Source organism: Barbus barbus, assembly GCF_936440315.1.
Source record: "Barbus barbus genome assembly, chromosome: 26".
Taxonomy (NCBI): domain Eukaryota; kingdom Metazoa; phylum Chordata; class Actinopteri; order Cypriniformes; family Cyprinidae; genus Barbus; species Barbus barbus.
In genome coordinates, this window is record NC_136754.1 from 17,206,063 (window position 1) to 17,223,990 (window position 17,928).

At 37.8% G+C, this 17,928-nt stretch overlaps 2 protein-coding genes across 8 annotated transcripts in view; both read left to right on the forward strand.

The window, feature by feature from the left end:
• The window catches only part of LOC306845656 (collagen alpha-1(XV) chain-like), a 52,284-nt gene extending 39,454 nt beyond the window's left edge, over window positions 1–12,830 (forward strand). For 2 of the 6 annotated variants that reach the window (XM_079378572.1, XM_079378570.1), the window contains 24 exons: window positions 381–443; window positions 657–692; window positions 875–958; window positions 1,039–1,104; window positions 1,423–1,458; window positions 2,732–2,794; window positions 3,298–3,387; window positions 3,466–3,501; window positions 3,589–3,642; window positions 3,732–3,788; window positions 3,886–3,945; window positions 4,060–4,101; window positions 4,706–4,730; window positions 4,827–4,901; window positions 6,998–7,023; window positions 7,765–7,863; window positions 7,980–8,124; window positions 8,304–8,368; window positions 8,462–8,590; window positions 8,696–8,797; window positions 9,831–9,893; window positions 9,983–10,180; window positions 10,306–10,421; window positions 11,204–12,830. In XM_079378572.1, the coding sequence (XP_079234698.1) occupies window positions 381–443; window positions 657–692; window positions 875–958; window positions 1,039–1,104; window positions 1,423–1,458; window positions 2,732–2,794; window positions 3,298–3,387; window positions 3,466–3,501; window positions 3,589–3,642; window positions 3,732–3,788; window positions 3,886–3,945; window positions 4,060–4,101; window positions 4,706–4,730; window positions 4,827–4,901; window positions 6,998–7,023; window positions 7,765–7,863; window positions 7,980–8,124; window positions 8,304–8,368; window positions 8,462–8,590; window positions 8,696–8,797; window positions 9,831–9,893; window positions 9,983–10,180; window positions 10,306–10,421; window positions 11,204–11,420 (1,947 nt within the window). In that variant the 3' untranslated portion in view covers window positions 11,421–12,830. The remainder of the gene's footprint in view (window positions 1–380; window positions 444–656; window positions 693–874; window positions 959–1,038; window positions 1,105–1,422; window positions 1,459–2,731; window positions 2,795–3,297; window positions 3,388–3,465; window positions 3,502–3,588; window positions 3,643–3,731; window positions 3,789–3,885; window positions 3,946–4,059; window positions 4,102–4,705; window positions 4,731–4,826; window positions 4,902–6,997; window positions 7,024–7,764; window positions 7,864–7,979; window positions 8,125–8,303; window positions 8,369–8,461; window positions 8,591–8,695; window positions 8,798–9,830; window positions 9,894–9,982; window positions 10,181–10,305; window positions 10,422–11,203) is intronic. The other 4 variants (XM_079378573.1, XM_079378571.1, XM_079378574.1 and 1 more) reach the window with 3 other exon arrangements.
• Window positions 12,831–13,785: 955 nt separating this feature from the next.
• Window positions 13,786–17,928, forward strand: part of LOC306846304 (TGF-beta receptor type-1-like) — a 57,444-nt gene continuing 53,301 nt past the window's right edge. Inside the window, exon 1 of one of the 2 annotated variants that reach the window (XM_079379581.1) lies at window positions 13,786–13,934. In XM_079379581.1, coding sequence (XP_079235707.1) covers window positions 13,844–13,934 — 91 coding nt within the window. In that variant the 5' untranslated portion in view covers window positions 13,786–13,843. The remainder of the gene's footprint in view (window positions 13,935–17,928) is intronic. The other variant, XM_079379582.1, reaches the window with a different exon arrangement.

A 17,928-nucleotide genomic window follows, 5' to 3' on the forward strand; every position in this document is an offset into this window, starting at 1 on the left:
CAGAAATAAGTAAATGCATCCTATTATTTATATAAGACCTGGCTACTTGGTTCTTATTTTTTATGTACATAATTTTTTTAACATATTTTTATTGGAAATAAAATAATCTAAAGAAAATGTTTTTTTATTTTTTATTTTAACTCCCCTGCATATCTGTTGCTGCCATAATAAATGCCTATTTCAAATGTGGTTTACAGTATTTTCATTTCAGTAATAAGGTGTCCATTTTTAAAACACATGCAAATTCTCACGTTTAACCATATGGTGCTTGGCAGTGGTCAGAAAGGATTTACAAAATGACTTCTGGATTTTAATGAGAAACAGTTACCATCCGAATGGGGATTAATATGTTTCCTGATCCATGTCTCTTCTCTATCCAGGGTGATCCAGGATCACCAGGACAGGATGGAATACCAGGGTTAGCTGGTTTACCAGGTGCCAGGGTCAGTCTTCGGTTTCTTGCATTCTTGGAGTACTCTGAAAAGAGATTATACTGTATATATTTCAAATGGTACATTTACTGAAATACTGAATACTAAGTAAGTATTCTAGCAAGTGATGGGTCCATTTTTATGTAGCGTGCAAATGATAAAAAAAAATGACTTTAGTAGCTGTGGCACAATAAATGTTTAATGTTGTTACCTTACTGTAAACAGGGGCCAAAGGGGGACAAGGGCAGTCCAGGAGAGAAGGTATTATATTGTTTATCTAAGAATATTTTGAACAGTCATGTGTAGTTATGACCCACATTATTCACACCAAGTGATGAATAATGCATAATGGTATTCATCTCAAGCCAAAAGCACACTGTATGAGACAAATTTCATTTTGTGTGTCGAACATGCTGTAAATTGCTGTATTAATTGTGACTTAGGGTGAGCGAGGTCGTGATGGACTGAGCATCACAGGGCCTCCCGGTCCCCCTGGCCCGCCTGGACCGAACATTAACTTACAGGATGTAAGTATAAAGTCTGGTAACCTGCTTTGCTGCTATATTTTGCTTGAGAACCAAAAAAAGATAATGATTTTTTACTCCAGCTCCTTCTTAATGATACTGCAGCCAAACTGAACATCACTAAGATCAGAGGACCTCCAGGCCCTATGGTACGTAAAGCAGCTCACTTTTTTTTCCCCTCAACAGCTTTTTAAGATGCAGCATGTTTAACATGGATAGTATAAACATCAGCTTTTAAACTAAATTTTACAAGAAATGTGTCCAGGAGCAATCGCAGCTCTAAGGATACAGAAATCTGCAAGATCTTTCCCACCCCTCACAGCACAATGCTGCTAATGGCATTTCCACATGATCTGGAATGGTTTGTTCTTTGATCATGCATCGCATCCATGTCACTGATGATGATTTTTCGCTTGCTTCTCTGTGTGTGTGTGTGTGTGTGTGTGTGTGTGTCGTGCATATTGCAGGGCCCTGAAGGCTTGCCTGGCAGAGCAGGATTCCCTGTAAGAATGCCATTAATTTTCACTCTGCTTTTTACATTAAAATTATAATGTAATAAATTTTGCTGTCCCAATATGCATAGGTATGTAATCAGTCAATAAATGGTCAGGCAACCAAGTTTACACATTTTGGACCACTTGAGATGGACTGACCCATCTTCATAGTGCTTTTACTGGGTTTAATCTTGTCATGTGATCTATCTGTGTATCAATTTGCCAGTTTACCTTACAGTGTCATGAAATAATAAATCCATAATTTGGTGGTTGGTACATTTTTCTCTCCTCAAAATTCTATGGTAGAAACCACTGTTAAAGGAAGATTCCGAGTTCAATCCCTTCCCAAATTCAATCACTGCCCTTATCTTCAAAAAACAAAAGTTACATTGACGCACTCACAATAGAAGTGAATGGAGTTTTTGGAGTCTTAAAAAGCAGAAATGTGAAGCTACTAACCTTATAGAAGCACTTATCAATTCTGCATTGCATCCGTAATGAGCTGTAAAGCTGGTTTACAGTGTTGCGTTGCTGTGGCGATGAAAAGTGGATATAAATTGATTATATAAACTAATTCACTTTGCTAATTAGCCCCATTCACATCCATTGTAAGTTCTGTCAGGACCACTATCGTCAAAGATGATTGATAATCAGCATACAGTTTGGATTGGAACTCCCTGTGCCTCCATGCAGCCTAGCATGGATGAGAGCAGGGAGAGCAGCGATAACCCCCCAGAGTAAACAGAACAGAACCAACGAAAGTATTGCAGATATAGTTAAAGTTCAGTAATTTTATGTACACATTTTAGAATTAGTCTGATTCAAAAGATAATCAAAAGCTGGATCCTGACTGACAGAGGAGAAGTTGGGGATGGAGGAGGGTAATTAGCTATTGAGCAATGCGAAAACTGCTGATAATACTGAGGACCTTATATATGGATGATTAGATAGGTGTTGTATTCCTATAAGTAGATGGGAATCAGCTGAGAGTCAGCTGATGGAAGCTTGACTAACGTGATCTGCCAAAACTAACACTATGCTTGATTGCCTCACTGTAACCTTGATTTTTGCCCTTTTAAAGAAAAGGAGTAACAAATGGAAGTAAATTTTTCTGGTAATTAAAATTGTCTCTGGCTAAGCTGAACTTATTCTTTTAAATTTCATATGATTTTGTGTAGAGGTTTTAATGGGCTTACTCTGGTGTTTGGGGTTATAAACTAGCAAATAAACCATTATAATGGTGAATGGTGGTAATAACTTGCTTGAATGTTGTAATTCTCAGGGCCCAAGAGGACCAAAAGGTGAAATTGGGTTTCCTGGCATTCAAGGACATCCAGGACTGAAGGTATGGGTTTAAATCACGATCAGAAATAACCTGTTGTACATAATGCGGCACAAACTCTCCCATCATTACCTCACGATTGACATGACAAATTTCCTAATGAGGGCTCATTTTATTTTCAAGTATTCATAAATCTGAGCTGCTGTCTTTTCCGCTGTAATTTAGCTGTCACATCTGATTGCTTACTGTAAAGGTGTTCTAAGCTATTTTTGAAAACCACACATAAAATGTTCTTACCAAGTCAGAGATCATTGAAATAGGTCTCCTGAGGACTCACTCTGTGACAGGCCAGAAACTCTAAACACTGCCAAAGAGAGGCCCACGCTCTCTCTTATGTGTTCAGGTTAGCAGAACCTAGTAAAATAGCTGAAATTGCTTACAGCACCTTTAATGGAAGTAGATGTTTCACCCATTACTCATATATGACATACTATATTATAACTACTTGGTCAGGATTGCCATAAAGTAATGTTTTATGGAATATCATTTGTTGTATTGTCTGATAGGGAGAAAGGGGGGAGCCAGGTGTATCTATAGCTGCTGATGGCTCTGTAATACCAGGCCTGAGAGGACCCAGAGGACCGAAGGGAATGAAGGTTGAACTATCTACTTTTGAGCTTGAACTTTTTTGTTGTTCCTCAATGGCCTAACATTGACATCGTTGTACTTTGCAGGGTGACATCGGCCCCTCTGGACGTCCTGGCATTGTGGTAAGATGCATCCTTCAAACAAAAACTAAAGTATGCATGCATAAATACTACAATCGAAGAATATGTATGATTTTCTTTGATCATTAGGGTCCGATTGGACCGCCTGGACAAAAAGGAGAATATGGACTCCCTGGTCGACCAGTAAAAAAAAAAAATTTTTGGTCTATTTATTTACAGTCTCACCGTTTAATAAATGCTTATTTCCACTAACTCCCTCAAATTTCTTCTAGGGCCGGGCTGGAATAGCTGGAAGGAAAGGGGACAAGGGAGATTCTAGTGGTCCCCCTGTAAGTTAATTTTTTTAAAAATGTATGTGACATGACGCTTCCATTATGTTTCATATCTTTAAATCTAATTAAATAAAATGGCTTACCTGTATTCAAGGGTCCACCGGGTCCACCTGGACCTCCAGGGCCACCAGGACGAGTAATTGGTCTAAATGGAGTAAGTTTGATCTTCTTTTCTGATTTGCAGCGTATGGAAATGAAATTGAGCATCAAAGTGTGCTTTAACCTAAAATGCAATTTTTACAAGTCATGAAATGATTGTGCTCTAAAGACAGTTTTCCCAGTTCCTCCTAGACCACACTGCAAAATTCCAGTAAGTTAATGAGTGAAATTCTCTGATTGGTGGTTTGGCTTTGGGTGTGGCGCATGTCCTTCTGGCTCAGTCCCGCCTACTTTGCTTTCTAACGTGCTTCTGGATAATTCCTGGGTTCATGGTCTTAAAAACAGCATAGAACAGGATTAATTTGTAAACAGATCTAAATTACATTTTTCAAAAGGGAATATTTTATTTATTTAATTATTATATATTTGGCATCTGAATAATGCCTGTGTTATGCTGTTATTTACCAATTCAAGAGTGTTTCTCCATGGTTTTTTTAACCCAGTATCTCATCTAATCTCATCTCATCTCATCTGAGGCGCTCTCCTAAGCTCACCAAAGCATGTTGCATGAGCTCTAACATTTGTTGGGCTCAGCAGTGAATTGGTATTATGGGATGGTATTATGGGATTTTACATGCTGTGTACATTTTAAAATGTCACACTAACAAAACCGTTCACTCCTGAATATGCTGACATTAGCCGGCATGGATTCATATTCTTTTTAATATTTCATATCAGACAATATTTTCATCATCACTTCTGTTCTGTCCAAAATGTTGTCTAATTTTATTTAAAAAAAAATGTTTGTTTTACAGATCAACAACAACAATTCACAACAAGGTATATGCAGCAGATCTTAAATATAGCAGCTTTTTCAACTATGTTTTTTGCTTCAACTATTGTTTATATTTCATGATATTTTTCCCATTGGAACAGACAATGGAAGAGCATCATTAGGAGTCAAAGGGGACAAGGGTGATGTGGGAAATCCTGGGTTGCCAGGAACTGCAGGTATAATAAAAAATGCCTTATTTTGGGGAAATTAACTATAATTCTGTGCTTGTATTTGTATATAATTGATTAAATTGCCTAATTTAATGTTGGATTTTAAGGATCTTAATGGTTTTTCTCCACCCATATTTAAGATTAGAAGAAGAAGAATGAGCTTTATTGGCCAAGTATGTTTACACATACGAGGAAATTGTTTTAGTGACAGAAGCTCCACAGTGCAACAGAGAGACAGCAACAGGACAGGACACAGATAATAAAAGAATAATATACAAATAGGCAATGTACAAAACAGCAAAAACACAATATATAATATAGACAATTATGTGTGTACAGGTCTGATATGTGCAAATTGAAATGAAAAAAATAAGTAAGTGTGGTGAATAAATAATGTATAATAAGAGTTGTGTGTTCCGCGTTTATTGTTGAGTGTTCATGAGATGGATTGCCTGAGGGAAGAAACTGTTTCTGTGTCGTTCTGGTTCTCAGAGCTCTGTAGCGTCGACCAGATGGTAACAGTTCAAAGAGGGAGTGTGCTGGATGTGAGGGGTCCAGAGGGATTTTACCAGCCCTTTTGCTCACTCTGGATGAGTACAGTTCTTGGAGAGTGGGGAGGGTTGTACCACTGATTCGCTCAGCAGTCCGGACTACCCTCCGTAGTCTTCTGAGGTCAGATTTGGTAGCTGAGCTGAACCAGACAGTTATTGAAGTGCAGAGGATTCAATGATGGCAGAGTAGAACTGTTTCAGCAGCTCCTGTGGCAGATTTAACTTCCTTAGCTGGCGAAGGAAGTACAGCCTCTGCTGGGCCTTTTTGACAATAGAGTCAATATGAATGTCCCACTTCAGGTCCTGAGAAATTGTGGTACCCAGGAATCTGAATGACTCCACTGCAGTCACAGTGCTGTTCATGATGGTGAGTGGGGGGAGAGCAGGGGGGTTCCTCCTCAAGTCCACGATCATCTCCACAGTTTTGAGCATGTTAAGCTCCAGGTTGTTAAGACTGCACCAGACAGACAGCTCCTTAACCTCCTGTCTGTAAGCAGACTCGTCACCATCCTGAATGAGGCCAATCAGTGTGGTGTCGTCTGCATACTTCAGGAGCTTGACAGAGGGGTCTTTAGATGTGCAGTCGTTGGTGTACAGGGAGAAGAGAAGTGGGGAGAGAACGCAGCCCTGAGGAGCTCCAGTGCTGATGGTGTGGGTGTTGGATGTGAATTTACCAAGCTTTACTAACTGATGTCTGTCTGTCAGGAAGCTGTTGATCCACTGACAGACAGAGGTGGGGACGGAGAGCTGTGTCAGTTTATTCTGAAGGTTGTCCGTGATGATGGTGTTAAAAGCGGAGCTGAAGTCCACAAACAGGATCCTCACATAAGTCCCTGGTCTGTCCAGATGCTGCAGGATGAAGTGCAGTCCCATGTTGACTGCATCATCCACAGACCTGTTTGCTCTGTAGGCAAACTGCAGGGGGTCCAGTGAGGGTCCAGTGATGTCCTTCAGATACGCCAAAACCAGTCTTTCAAATGATTTCTTAGGCACAGACGTTAGGGCCACAGGTCTGTAGTCAAGGTGATGGTGGAGCATTTGAAGCATGAGGGGACTTCACACAGCTCCAGTAATCTGTTGAAGATCTGTGTGAAGATGGGGGCCAGCTGGTCAGCTGGTCAGCAGAGATTTTTAGGCAGTACTTTTAGATTTTAAGGAGTGCATAAATCAAATAAAAAGAAGGAACATGGGTACAAAGAGTGATTGTTATATACCACTGATAAGAAGTTTTTTAATCAGTTTTCTTTTGCTTTTAGAGCAACCTATGAATGCAATAGACTCATGTCACAATTAAAAGAAATAAAAAAGTCATTGTGGTTTATCCAAACAATGAAAAATCAAATAAAAATGGGTTGTCAAATCAAAATTGTGAATATTTATAGGGATTTTAGTCATAAAATGTTGTGCTAATGTATTGATTTTTTTTTCAATGAATGAATGAATGAATATAAACAAATTTAAAAAAAAATAGCATTAAGTGTCTATATGGCACTGACAGACATTCCATTTACTAGACTTCAACAATGATCTTTATGTTTTCTTTCTTCACAGTGCCTTTGTTTCCTCATGGTTATGTGGTAAGCACTTGTTCAATATCTCACATATCAAGTGATATCTTAAGCATTTGTATAGATTTTATAAGCACACTTAAAACTTAAAATGGACAAAAATTTGCGCACACTCTTGTGTATAATGGTGCATTCACGCTATGTTGTAATTACCATAATTAAGATTCAAGATTTTTATTCGTCACATACACAATTATAGTATAACCAGCAGTGAAATGACTCTGACATTCTACTTAGTCCTCTGACTTGGATGTATGCATTTTTTCCCTATATTAATAGCAAAACAAATCTGTGTAATTTATTGGAAATATTAAATAGAAACATTATGAGATAGCTACTTAACTACTTTTTATTGCTGCGGCCGCTGCAAAGTTGAGTTTCGCATGGCAATGCAGCAGTCAGGAGGTACTAAATTCAGAGTTTACAAGTTGTAATTACGAGGATGTGAATGCTTTTTACTAGTCAGAATCTTATATTTATGTTCCAACAAGCCGTGAATGCATCTTATGTGACAGGGTTTTTAAACTGTTGTCTTGGGACCCTCAGGGGACTACAAGGGCTTTCATGGAGAAAAATAGCACAAAAAAACATGTTTAAATACATAATGATGATGATGAGAACAAAATGAGTTCAAATGTATCACATTTGACATTACTGAGTATCACTGAGTGATCAGAACAGCTACAGTTTCTTTTTGTTCATTTTATGGTTGCCATTGCTGTTGTTGACAATGTCGAGTTTGTGTCTAAGGGTGCTAAAGGTGATAATGGCTACAAGGGGCAAAAGGGAGAAAAAGGGGATCCAGGTTTTCCTGGCCCACCAGGGCTGCCTGGGAGGACAGGCCTTGTGGTAAGTCATCTGAAAAAAGACATAAACTGAGACTATCCTTCTTATAATACAGTACATTTTATTACGTGAAAGTGTGTCCTTTCACTTTCCAGCCCCAATATGACGCTTTGTTTTAGGGACCGAAAGGTGACTCTATTGTTGGTCCTCCTGGGGACACTGGTCCTCCAGGCCCTCCAGGACTGCCTGGCTATGGAATTCCAGGACCACAGGGGCTACCAGGACCTCCTGGACCACCAGGCACTCCGTCCGCATATGGCTCTGGTAACAACAAATACCTTCTTTATCATGACTGTAAAAAGATAACTTTTCCAAACTTTAGATGACCAGCCCGAGCGCATTCTTAAACAGATTTTCTCCAGAGTCATTTTGAGTGACTTTATCAGGGCTTAAAACTTCTTATCAACAATTTAACAATGCACTTTTACTTGTTTCTGTCTTAGCTGCAAATCTCCCTGGGCCTCCAGGTCCTCCAGGGCCGCCTGGTGCTCCTGGCCATGGAAACCCTGTAAGTCAAATGGCACAAAACTCATAAAAGATTAAATGCGCCTTGCATTTTTTATGTTTGTCTAGATTATGACTGCTTACTTTGCCTTCCCAGGTGAGAACATATAAAAACAGCCAAACCTTGATAAGAGAGGCCAATCAGGCTGCAGAAGGGACTCTGGCATATGTTATAGACAAGAGTGAACTCTATATCAGGGTGCGAGGGGGCTGGAAAAAAGTTGAGGTATCTGCTTTTTGCATTTCCCATAAAAACAAAAGTAAACACAGCAAATTTGCTCATTGTTGTCTGCTTATTCAAATGTTTTCTGATGTGTAACTGTGTTGTTAGCTAGGAGAGCTAATCCCAGTTCCTCAAGACAGCTCCTCATCTGCTTTGCCACAAGGCCTGAGCAGACCCAGCGACCGCAGTGTACCTAGAGTTCATAGCCAGGTGCGTTATGCATCATACATATACAGCAGTCTGGGGATGTACCGATATTCAAATTTTGGGAGATACCGATAAACTTATAATTATTACACAGATAACTAATACACAGCTGATATTAAAATTCTATGCTATTTTACAATCAGTCATTTTAAATGTTACAAGTGAATTTAGCCAACAGTTCAATGTACAATATGAAGTAAAATAGTCATTTTAAGATCAGTGTTATTTTAGTATAATTTATATATTATTATAGCATTAATAAATGTTTTGATTTAGCTCTTATTTTTATATTTTGAGCTTTTATTTTAATTTTGATTTTAGTTATTTTATGCTATTTTGTCATTTTTATTAGGTTTTTATTCTATATAGCTTTAAATCACTTCAGTTTTTTAGTCAAAGTTATTTTTTTTTCCATCTAATATTTTTATTTCAACGTCGTTTCATTTACCAAAAATGATTTTTAATAGTTTTAATTTTAGTTATTAATAAACATTCTATTTGAGATTTGCTAAAGATTAAATTTAATGTTAAAATTTACATTTTAAATTAACTTTAAGGAAATGAAATGGCATTTGATAGAACAGTTAATCAAAATGAGAATGAACAATTAAATATTGAATATCATACTGATAAATGACAAAATATCTGTCACTGCCAATATCCTCTTGGCAGTGCACTGGCATGTAGTGCCGTTGTGCTTTGTGCTTCCCCCATTAGAATCGCAACTTGCAGACCTTTCCTAATCCTATCCCCTCTCTCTATCTCTCTCCCACTTTGATTCCTGTTCACTTATTTTCCTATCTAAATAAAGGCTTAAAAACACCAAAAATAAATCTAAAAAATATCTAACACAAAATATCTAATATAGGCCGATAACCGATATGGTACCGATATCCCCAGTATAGTCTTTGATCGTCCACTACATTTATCAAACCAAGAGAACTGTTAGAGTATTCTAGAATCAAAGTGTAATTTAATTTACAATGTTGTATAGTTTATCTTAATGTCTGATGTGAATATCTAATGTTTATTGCAGGAGTTGAAGAGCTTCCTGCCAGACTACCATGTTTTTCTACAGAATGCACACTCAATGCCAGCGGTAAGGGTTGCTTAACCTTGTTGCTTCCTAAATAATTGATATGAAAAGGTGAGGACTTTGATGTGATCTTTGACCTTTGATATTCTCAGTTGCACCTGATGGCACTCAATGCCCCATTCTCAGGGGACATGCATGGAATCCGAGGGGCAGATTATCAGTGTTACCAGCAAGCCCGTGCCAGGGGCCTGACATCCACTTACAGAGCTTTCCTCTCCTCTCACCTACAAGACCTTTCTAGCATTGTCAAGAAAGGGGACCGCTTCGGCTTGCCAGTGGTGAACCTCAAAGTATGTAAAGAAGCATTCTTGCAACAGTAGATTTTAATCAAGTGTTTTTGATCAGTGTGCTCTCATTACATGTAGTTTGCCTAAGTTTAGCTGTCTAAATTTAGCTTCTTGTGTTTCCTCTCTAGGGAGATGTGCTTTTCGGCAGCTGGATGGCTATGTTCTCTGGCGACGGGGCTGTTTTTGATCCACTTACTCCGATTTATTCCTTTGATGGACGAAATGTCATGACAGATCAAGCTTGGTAAACAGCTTTTTCCTTTTGCTTTTCTCAGACGCGTGTATTGAATTAATTTGTCTGCTAACACTTTGAGTAAGGTTCTATATGCTACAGTATTTAATATATTAGGTATATATCAATGAACAATGATAGAATGTTACAGCATTTATTCATCTTAGTCACCCTATTTTCTGAAAATTAAGCACTAGGTCAAAATTGCATTCAGATAAAAAATACAAAGTCACATTGGTGTATAAGTCACATTTTATTGTCACATTCAGAAATAATGTAAAATAATGTAAATAAAACAAAACATACAAATATTACAAGCACTAAAAATGTATTTAAGTCACATCTTACAATTATATTCAGAAATAAAGTAAAATACTGGTAAATTAAACAAAATCTAAACAACAGTTACAAACATGTAATTAAGTCACATTTTATAATTACACTCAGAAACAAAGCAAAATATCAGTAAATAAAACAAAATGTATGTTAATAAATTGTGTTACAATGATTCAAGGCCTCAGAAATGGAAAAAATACATTTCTACATATATTTTAATCTTTCAAGTTATCTAAATTAATATTATTTCTTATATTATGAACAAACATGAATTATTAAATTGTATATTACTCTGACTCAAGACCTCAGAAACTGGAAAAATGTGACTTATATTCTGAAAGATATAAATTTCTACATTTCTACACATATTTTAACCTTTCAGATTAATCCAATTTAATATTATTTCTTATATTATGAACAAACACGAATTAATAAATGGTATGTTATTATGACTCAAGGCCTCAGAAACTGGTGTGGCACGGCTCGAATACCGTGGGCATCCGAATGACAACTAGCTACTGTGAGGCCTGGCGGACGGGGGACATGGCGGTGACGGGACAGGCGTCTCTTCTGCAGACCGGCAGACTGCTGGGGCAGCACACGCGTAGCTGCTCTAACCAATTCATTGTGCTTTGCATTGAGAACAGCTACATCCAGAACCCTGGAAGGAACTAGAAAGCTGACAATTTTAAAGTAAAGTAATGCAGATGTAGGGAGCAGCAGTAGCTGGACTGCTGGGGGAAATATCCAATCTACTCTTTTATTAGGGAGAGAGCTCCTGTGAGAAGTTACAAGCCAGGGGAAATGGCACTGCAATCATGTTTCACTTCTTCTCTGAGCAGTGTGTAAATATGTATAAATCACCCACTGATACTTTTCAATCAATGACCCACCGACTTCTATTAGAATACCAAAGAATACCTCAGCCAGACATCAACAAGCAAGAGTAGATCCATTGTATGAATTCACTGCATTACTCCGTGCCTTCTCAGATCACATTAGCCCCTCCTCACAAACACTAATACAGAGTTGTTTTGTGTGTGTGTGTGTGTGTGTGTGTGTGTGTGTGAGTGTGTTTAATGTATTAACTACAAATTTTAAACCACAAACTTTGATAGATAAAAGATGCTAATTTTTAATCAGATTAAACGCCAGTATTTAGACATCAGTATTTGGATATACTATATTTGTACGAGGGAGTTTTGGAAGTTGTTTAAATGCACTGTATTAATAATTTCTTATTTTGTTTTGTTTTTCACACCCACAAAGCTCCTTTTTGTGAACTTGCATTTAAACTAGTATTTAAGAGAGGCAATAAGTCTAATTTATAATGCAAAAGCAGCACATAAAACTAAAAAATACTTTAAATGGCATTAATTTCAAAGGCTGACAGAGGCCACAACCACATTATAACTCTTCCCTGTTTAATCTTTCTATGGCATTTAGAAAGACAAGCTAGAAAATAACAGTGTTGTTTATCTTCTAGTATGAAACAGTTATAGAGAATTCCCCTTTTCTTTTTCATATTTGAATGGTGATCAGTGAATAAATGTTTTGTTTTATAAGTGTGCTTGTCTTTTGTTATTGTGGTTTAGAACAATACACACACACACACACTCATATTTAGGAAGGACATTGTGGAGATTTGTTTTAAGATTCAATGTACCGGTTTCTTCTCAAAGTAAATGGGACTATGTACAACATTCAAACGTTTTGGGTCTGTACGATTTTTTTCAATGTTTTTGAAAGAAATCTCTCATGTTCTCAAGGCTGAATGTATATCAGATCAGAAATACAGTAAGAATGTGAAATATTGTAACAATTTAAAATGTTTTCTATTTGAATATATTTAAAATGTAATTTATTCCTGTGTTGGAAAACCTGTATTTTCAGCAGCCAGTCTTACTCCAGTCTTCAGGGTCACATAATCTGTCACAAATCATTCTAATGTTGAATTTTGGTGGATTCTTTGATTAATAGGAAGTTCAAAAGAACAGGATTTTTTATTAGAAATTTTTGTAACATTATTTGTCTCTACTGACACGTTTAATCAATTTGAAACTTAATAAATGTATTGATTTCTTTCAAAAAATAAAATCTTACTGACCCCCCCACTTTTGGTAAATATTAGGTCACAAGGGGGCAGAGTGGAGATGCATAAAACAGGATATGTGGTTGAAAAAAAAAATATATATATATAATGATATTAATACGATTTAGAGCAAAGCTTAGATCAAAGCACAGATAATATTTTAGTGTTACCTTTTGCAAAGCTGAACCTCACTGCGAAGTTGATCAAAAATGTATCTAAAAAGTTTTAACTTAGTCTTAATAATCAATCATCATTGGCCTCATTCTTTTGCATCACATCATGTCATTACCTCTATTTTGTACATCAGCAGCAGTCTAGTTCTATTCTGAGCAGTTCTGAACTAATAGAAATGCCCCATCAGCCTAATTCAAATAGTTCAATTCCACTCTGACCAACAGCAAAGATAAGTTTGCTGCAGTGCACTATAACTGCATATAATATCAATCTCTGCCTTCAGGCTGTGTCTGGCCTGGCTTATTTCATTCTGAGAACATAGTTCTTTCTTTTCTGGCCATATAGAAACTCATTATGTTTACAATAATGATTCAAACCCTTTTTATTTCCTATTATATGTGTGCAATGGAAGCACACAAGTTTAATCTAAAGCAGCACATGCATCACAAAAAGATGCATTTAGACTGTTTAATGCTCCACAGAGACACCCTAAATTCATTCATACAGAAAATGGAATTGCATGTTATGATATTTTGTAAATGTGGAAACCAAAACCAGTCAAATTACTGCCAAGAGTAGGTATCTCATGATCTCACTGATCATAAGAACTGCATTTGGGATGATCAGATCAATTTCCAAACAACATTCAAAGGACAGATTCTCAACAGTTTTGAGGCACAGCTGAACTCCCCTGCTGAACTGAGAGGCAGGGTACGCGTGAACAATGTGGGCGGGGCATATTTCTCCGCGCTGACCAATCAGAACGCTCTCTTTCTCGAATCAAAGACCTGTCTACTTGAATGTGTGAGAAACAACTGACCAGTCCTAAAGAATGATCTCTAGCAAGATGGACGTGGGAACATTACTTAGCCGCTCGATACTGCTGGCTTTACTCGTATTCACGGTGACCCAGGAGGCGCGAGGTAAGTTGTGGGACTGTAACACTTCGTAGTTTCCCCTCGCCTAACGTTACATTTCTCAAGTTTTATCCGTTTCCTTTTTTTCAGAATACTACCTAGGGGTGTTCAAATATGGCGCAGGTCATAGGAAGGTGCGCTGGCATGAGTGTTTAGTGATTTTTGTGCTGTGACATCGGTCACATCCACAACAGTTAGCGAGCGTTTTTCTGAGGGGAGATGGAGTGGCTCGCGCATGCAATCGGAGCACCGCGCGAGGTTTGGATATCGCGACAGTATTTATTTACCATACTTCAAAGCTCCTGTTAATTTATAACTACCTCTAGATCAAATGTTCAGTTATCTGAAACTGTCGACGAGATTTGCTTTCATTAGCAAGCAGCAGTTTACCTTAAGTCAGTTTCTATTTCACGTCTGTTCCGCACGTGTTTTGTGGTGATAGACGTTTTTCATAATATGACATTTAAAAACTCCCTGTCGACTCATTTATCAATTCTAACGGTTTTAGGGCACAGCACAGACAGGTTCTTATTAATTTCCGATACGCACGAGGGACATCAAAGTCTGCATTTCAATCATCTGCCATCAAGTTGTTTTGAGGACTGATAGGAAACCTGTTTTACATGTTTACTTGAGTTGTAATAAAATATTTCTGTATGTTACAAATAGCACAGGCTATTCTTAACAGACGATACAGAACACCAGCTCTGGGATAGCTGATATCTTCCATCGATAGCTGATATCTTCCACCCATTATTTTTGGTTAAGTAAATTTAATGTGATTGAACTTCTATGGATGCAACAGTTTGTTTGATCAGAGGCGTTTCACAACAGTACACACACACACTAAATTGTTACGTCTGTCGTGGATACAAATGACACTTCATGCATTATGTCTAAAACCTTACAGCAATGATTTCGAGCACAACAACACGTCCCATTCAGATGCTTTTGTGATATATCACATGACGAGGTTTGTATTTTGACTGGTAAAGCAGCCACATTCCTTTACACAAACAAATGCCTTTGATGTTTTTCACTCATTCAGAGCATATGTTTTTTTCTTTGTTTAATGGCATTCCAACACAAGAAAAAATAACAATTATTCCTACATTCAACTATCAAGCCAAAACAAGAGCTTTCTTATTAAAAGGCATTCAGATTGTACCTAAATACAAATTAAATTCTTACTTAATGACATTTTACATTGTGTATTTACATTTTTGAATGTGAAATGTTCCAAAAAAGCTTAAAGGTTTAGTTCACCCAAAAATGAAAATTAGCCCATGTTTTACTCACCCTCAAGGTATCCTAGGTGTATATGACTTTCTTCTTTCAAACGAATCCAATTAGGGTTATATTAAAAAATATCCTTGCTCTTCCAAGCTTTAGAATGGGAGTAGGTGGGTGTTTTTTTTTTTTTTTTTTTTCAACAGTCCAAAAGACATCAAGTAAAGCGCATCCATCCATAATAAAACGTGCCTCATACGGCTCCGGGGGGTGAATAAAGGCCTCCTGTAGCAAATCGATGTGTTTTTGTAAGATAAATATACATATTTAAAATGTTATAAACACTATTCTCTCACTTCCGCTCGTCGTACGCAGAAGCCATTCCGGCGGATGACATAGGACGTATGTGCAGCGTAAGCGCCGGTGATTAGTGACAAATGCAGAAGCACAGAGGAGAGAACAAAACAAAACGCCGGTCACGAATTAGAAGTACAAAACGACGATTTATAAAGAAAAATGTTGGAGGATTTCGATATAAACCAAGAGGAGACTGGTTTTCTTTTACTAAAGTAAGTAAACTTTGCTTCCTTTGCTCCTGTAAACAAACTCGCTAGACTAGCATATTCTCATTGGCTCGTGCGCTGCTCATACAGTGGGGAAAAAAATTATTTGATCCCCTGCTGATTTTGTACGTTTGCCCACTGACAAAGAAATGATCAGCCTATAATTTATTGGTAGGTTTATTTGAACAGTGAGAGACAGAATAACAACAACAAAAAAATCCAGAAAAACGCATTTCAGAAAAGTTATAAATTGATTTGCATTTTAATGAGGGAAATAAGTATTTGACCCTTTCGCAAAACTTGACTTAGTACTTGGTGGCAAAACCCTTGTTGGCAATCACAGAGGTCAGATGTTTCTTGTAGTTGGCCACCAGGTTTGCACACATCTCAGGAGGGATTTTGTCCCACTTGCAGATCCTCTCCAAGTCATTAAGGTTTCAAGGCTGACGTTTGGGAACTCGAACTTTCAGCTCCCTCCACAGATTTTCTATGGGATTAAGGTCTGGAGACTGGATAGGCCACTCCAGGATTTTAATGTGCCCTGACGGTACATGGCCTTTTCCATCGTCCCTTTGATGCGGTGCAGTTGTCCTGTCCCCTTAGCAGAAAAACACCCCCAAAGCATAATGTTTCCACCTCCATGTTTGACGGTGGGGATGACGTTCTTGGGGTCATAGGCAGCATTCCTCCTCATTCAAACACGGCGAGTTGAGTTGATGACAAAGAGCTTGATTTTGGTCTCATCTGACCACAACACGTTCACCCAGTTCTCCTCTGAATCATTCCGATGTTCATTGGCAAACTTCAGACGGGCCTGTACATGTGCTTTCTTGAGCAGGGGGACCTTGTGGGAGCTGCAGGATTTCAGTCCTTCACGGCGTAGTGTGTTACCAATTGTTTTCTTGGTGACTATTGTCCCAGCTGCCTTGAGATCATTGACAAGATCCTCCCGTGTAGTTCTGGGCTGATTCCTCACCGTTCTCATGATCATTGAAACTCCACGAGGTGAGATCTTGCATGGAGCCCCAGACCGGGGGAGATTGACAGTTATTTTGTGGTTCTTCCTTTTGCAAATAATTGCACCAACGGTTGTCACCTTCTTACCAAGCTGCTTGGTGATGGTCTTGTAGCCCATTCCAGCCTTGTGTAGGTTTATAATCTTGTCCCTGACATCCTTGAACAGCTCTTTGGTCTTGGCCATGGTGGTGAGTTTGGAATTTGATTGATTGATTGCTTCTGTGGACAGGTTGTCTTTTATACAGGTAACAAACTGAGATTAGGAGTACTCCCTTTAAGAGAGTGCTCCTAATCTCAGCTCCTTACCTGTATAAAAGACACCTGGGAGCCAGAAATCTTGCAGATTTATAGGGGATCAAATACTTATTTGACTCATTAAAATGCAAATCAATTTATTACTTTTTTGAAATGCGTATTTCTGGATTTTTTGTTGTTATTCTGTCTCTCACTGTTCAAATGAACCTACCATAAAAATTATAGACTGATCATTTCTTTGTCAGTGGGCAAACGTACAAAGTCAGCAATGGGGTCGACCGATATGTGATTTTCAGGGCTGATACCGATTATTATGTACCAAGTATACCGATAACCAATATTTTGAAACGACATATATGACTGGTGTAAAAATGAAAATGTATGTCAAAATTAAAAATAACAAGGGCTCTGACAAAAACTGCCTTCCCTGGTGTTGGTTGCACTTCTTACTCTTGTCTTCCTCCGTGCATCCATTTACAATAATGGCTATATAAAGAGAGAGTTAAAAGTGGGGCCACTGTATGCTTCATGATTAAGCCTATGAATACTGTACTACAGCTAAACAGCTTGGGGAAATGTAAGTATTTGGCTTCAATCATTTACATGTTAGAAATGTATGTGTAATAGCATAACCTCTCATAATTCTTCATTAATTATTTTCTGATGACTAAATCATAACCTACAAGAGGTGACTATTCAATTCATCATCTAATGTACATCAGTTGATTAACTTAAAAAGCACAATGTATATAATAAATGTAAATAATTTAATTGTCTTCATAGCTCCATTGTAGAAGTTGCGAAGAAGACCGCAACTATTTTAATTAAACTATAACACTAATAGCCTGTTATAGGCACACTTGGTTCACTTGATTCCTATTGAAATGTCACAATTTCTGTCATCCTAATCTTGGCCTATGTGACAGTATCTTAAT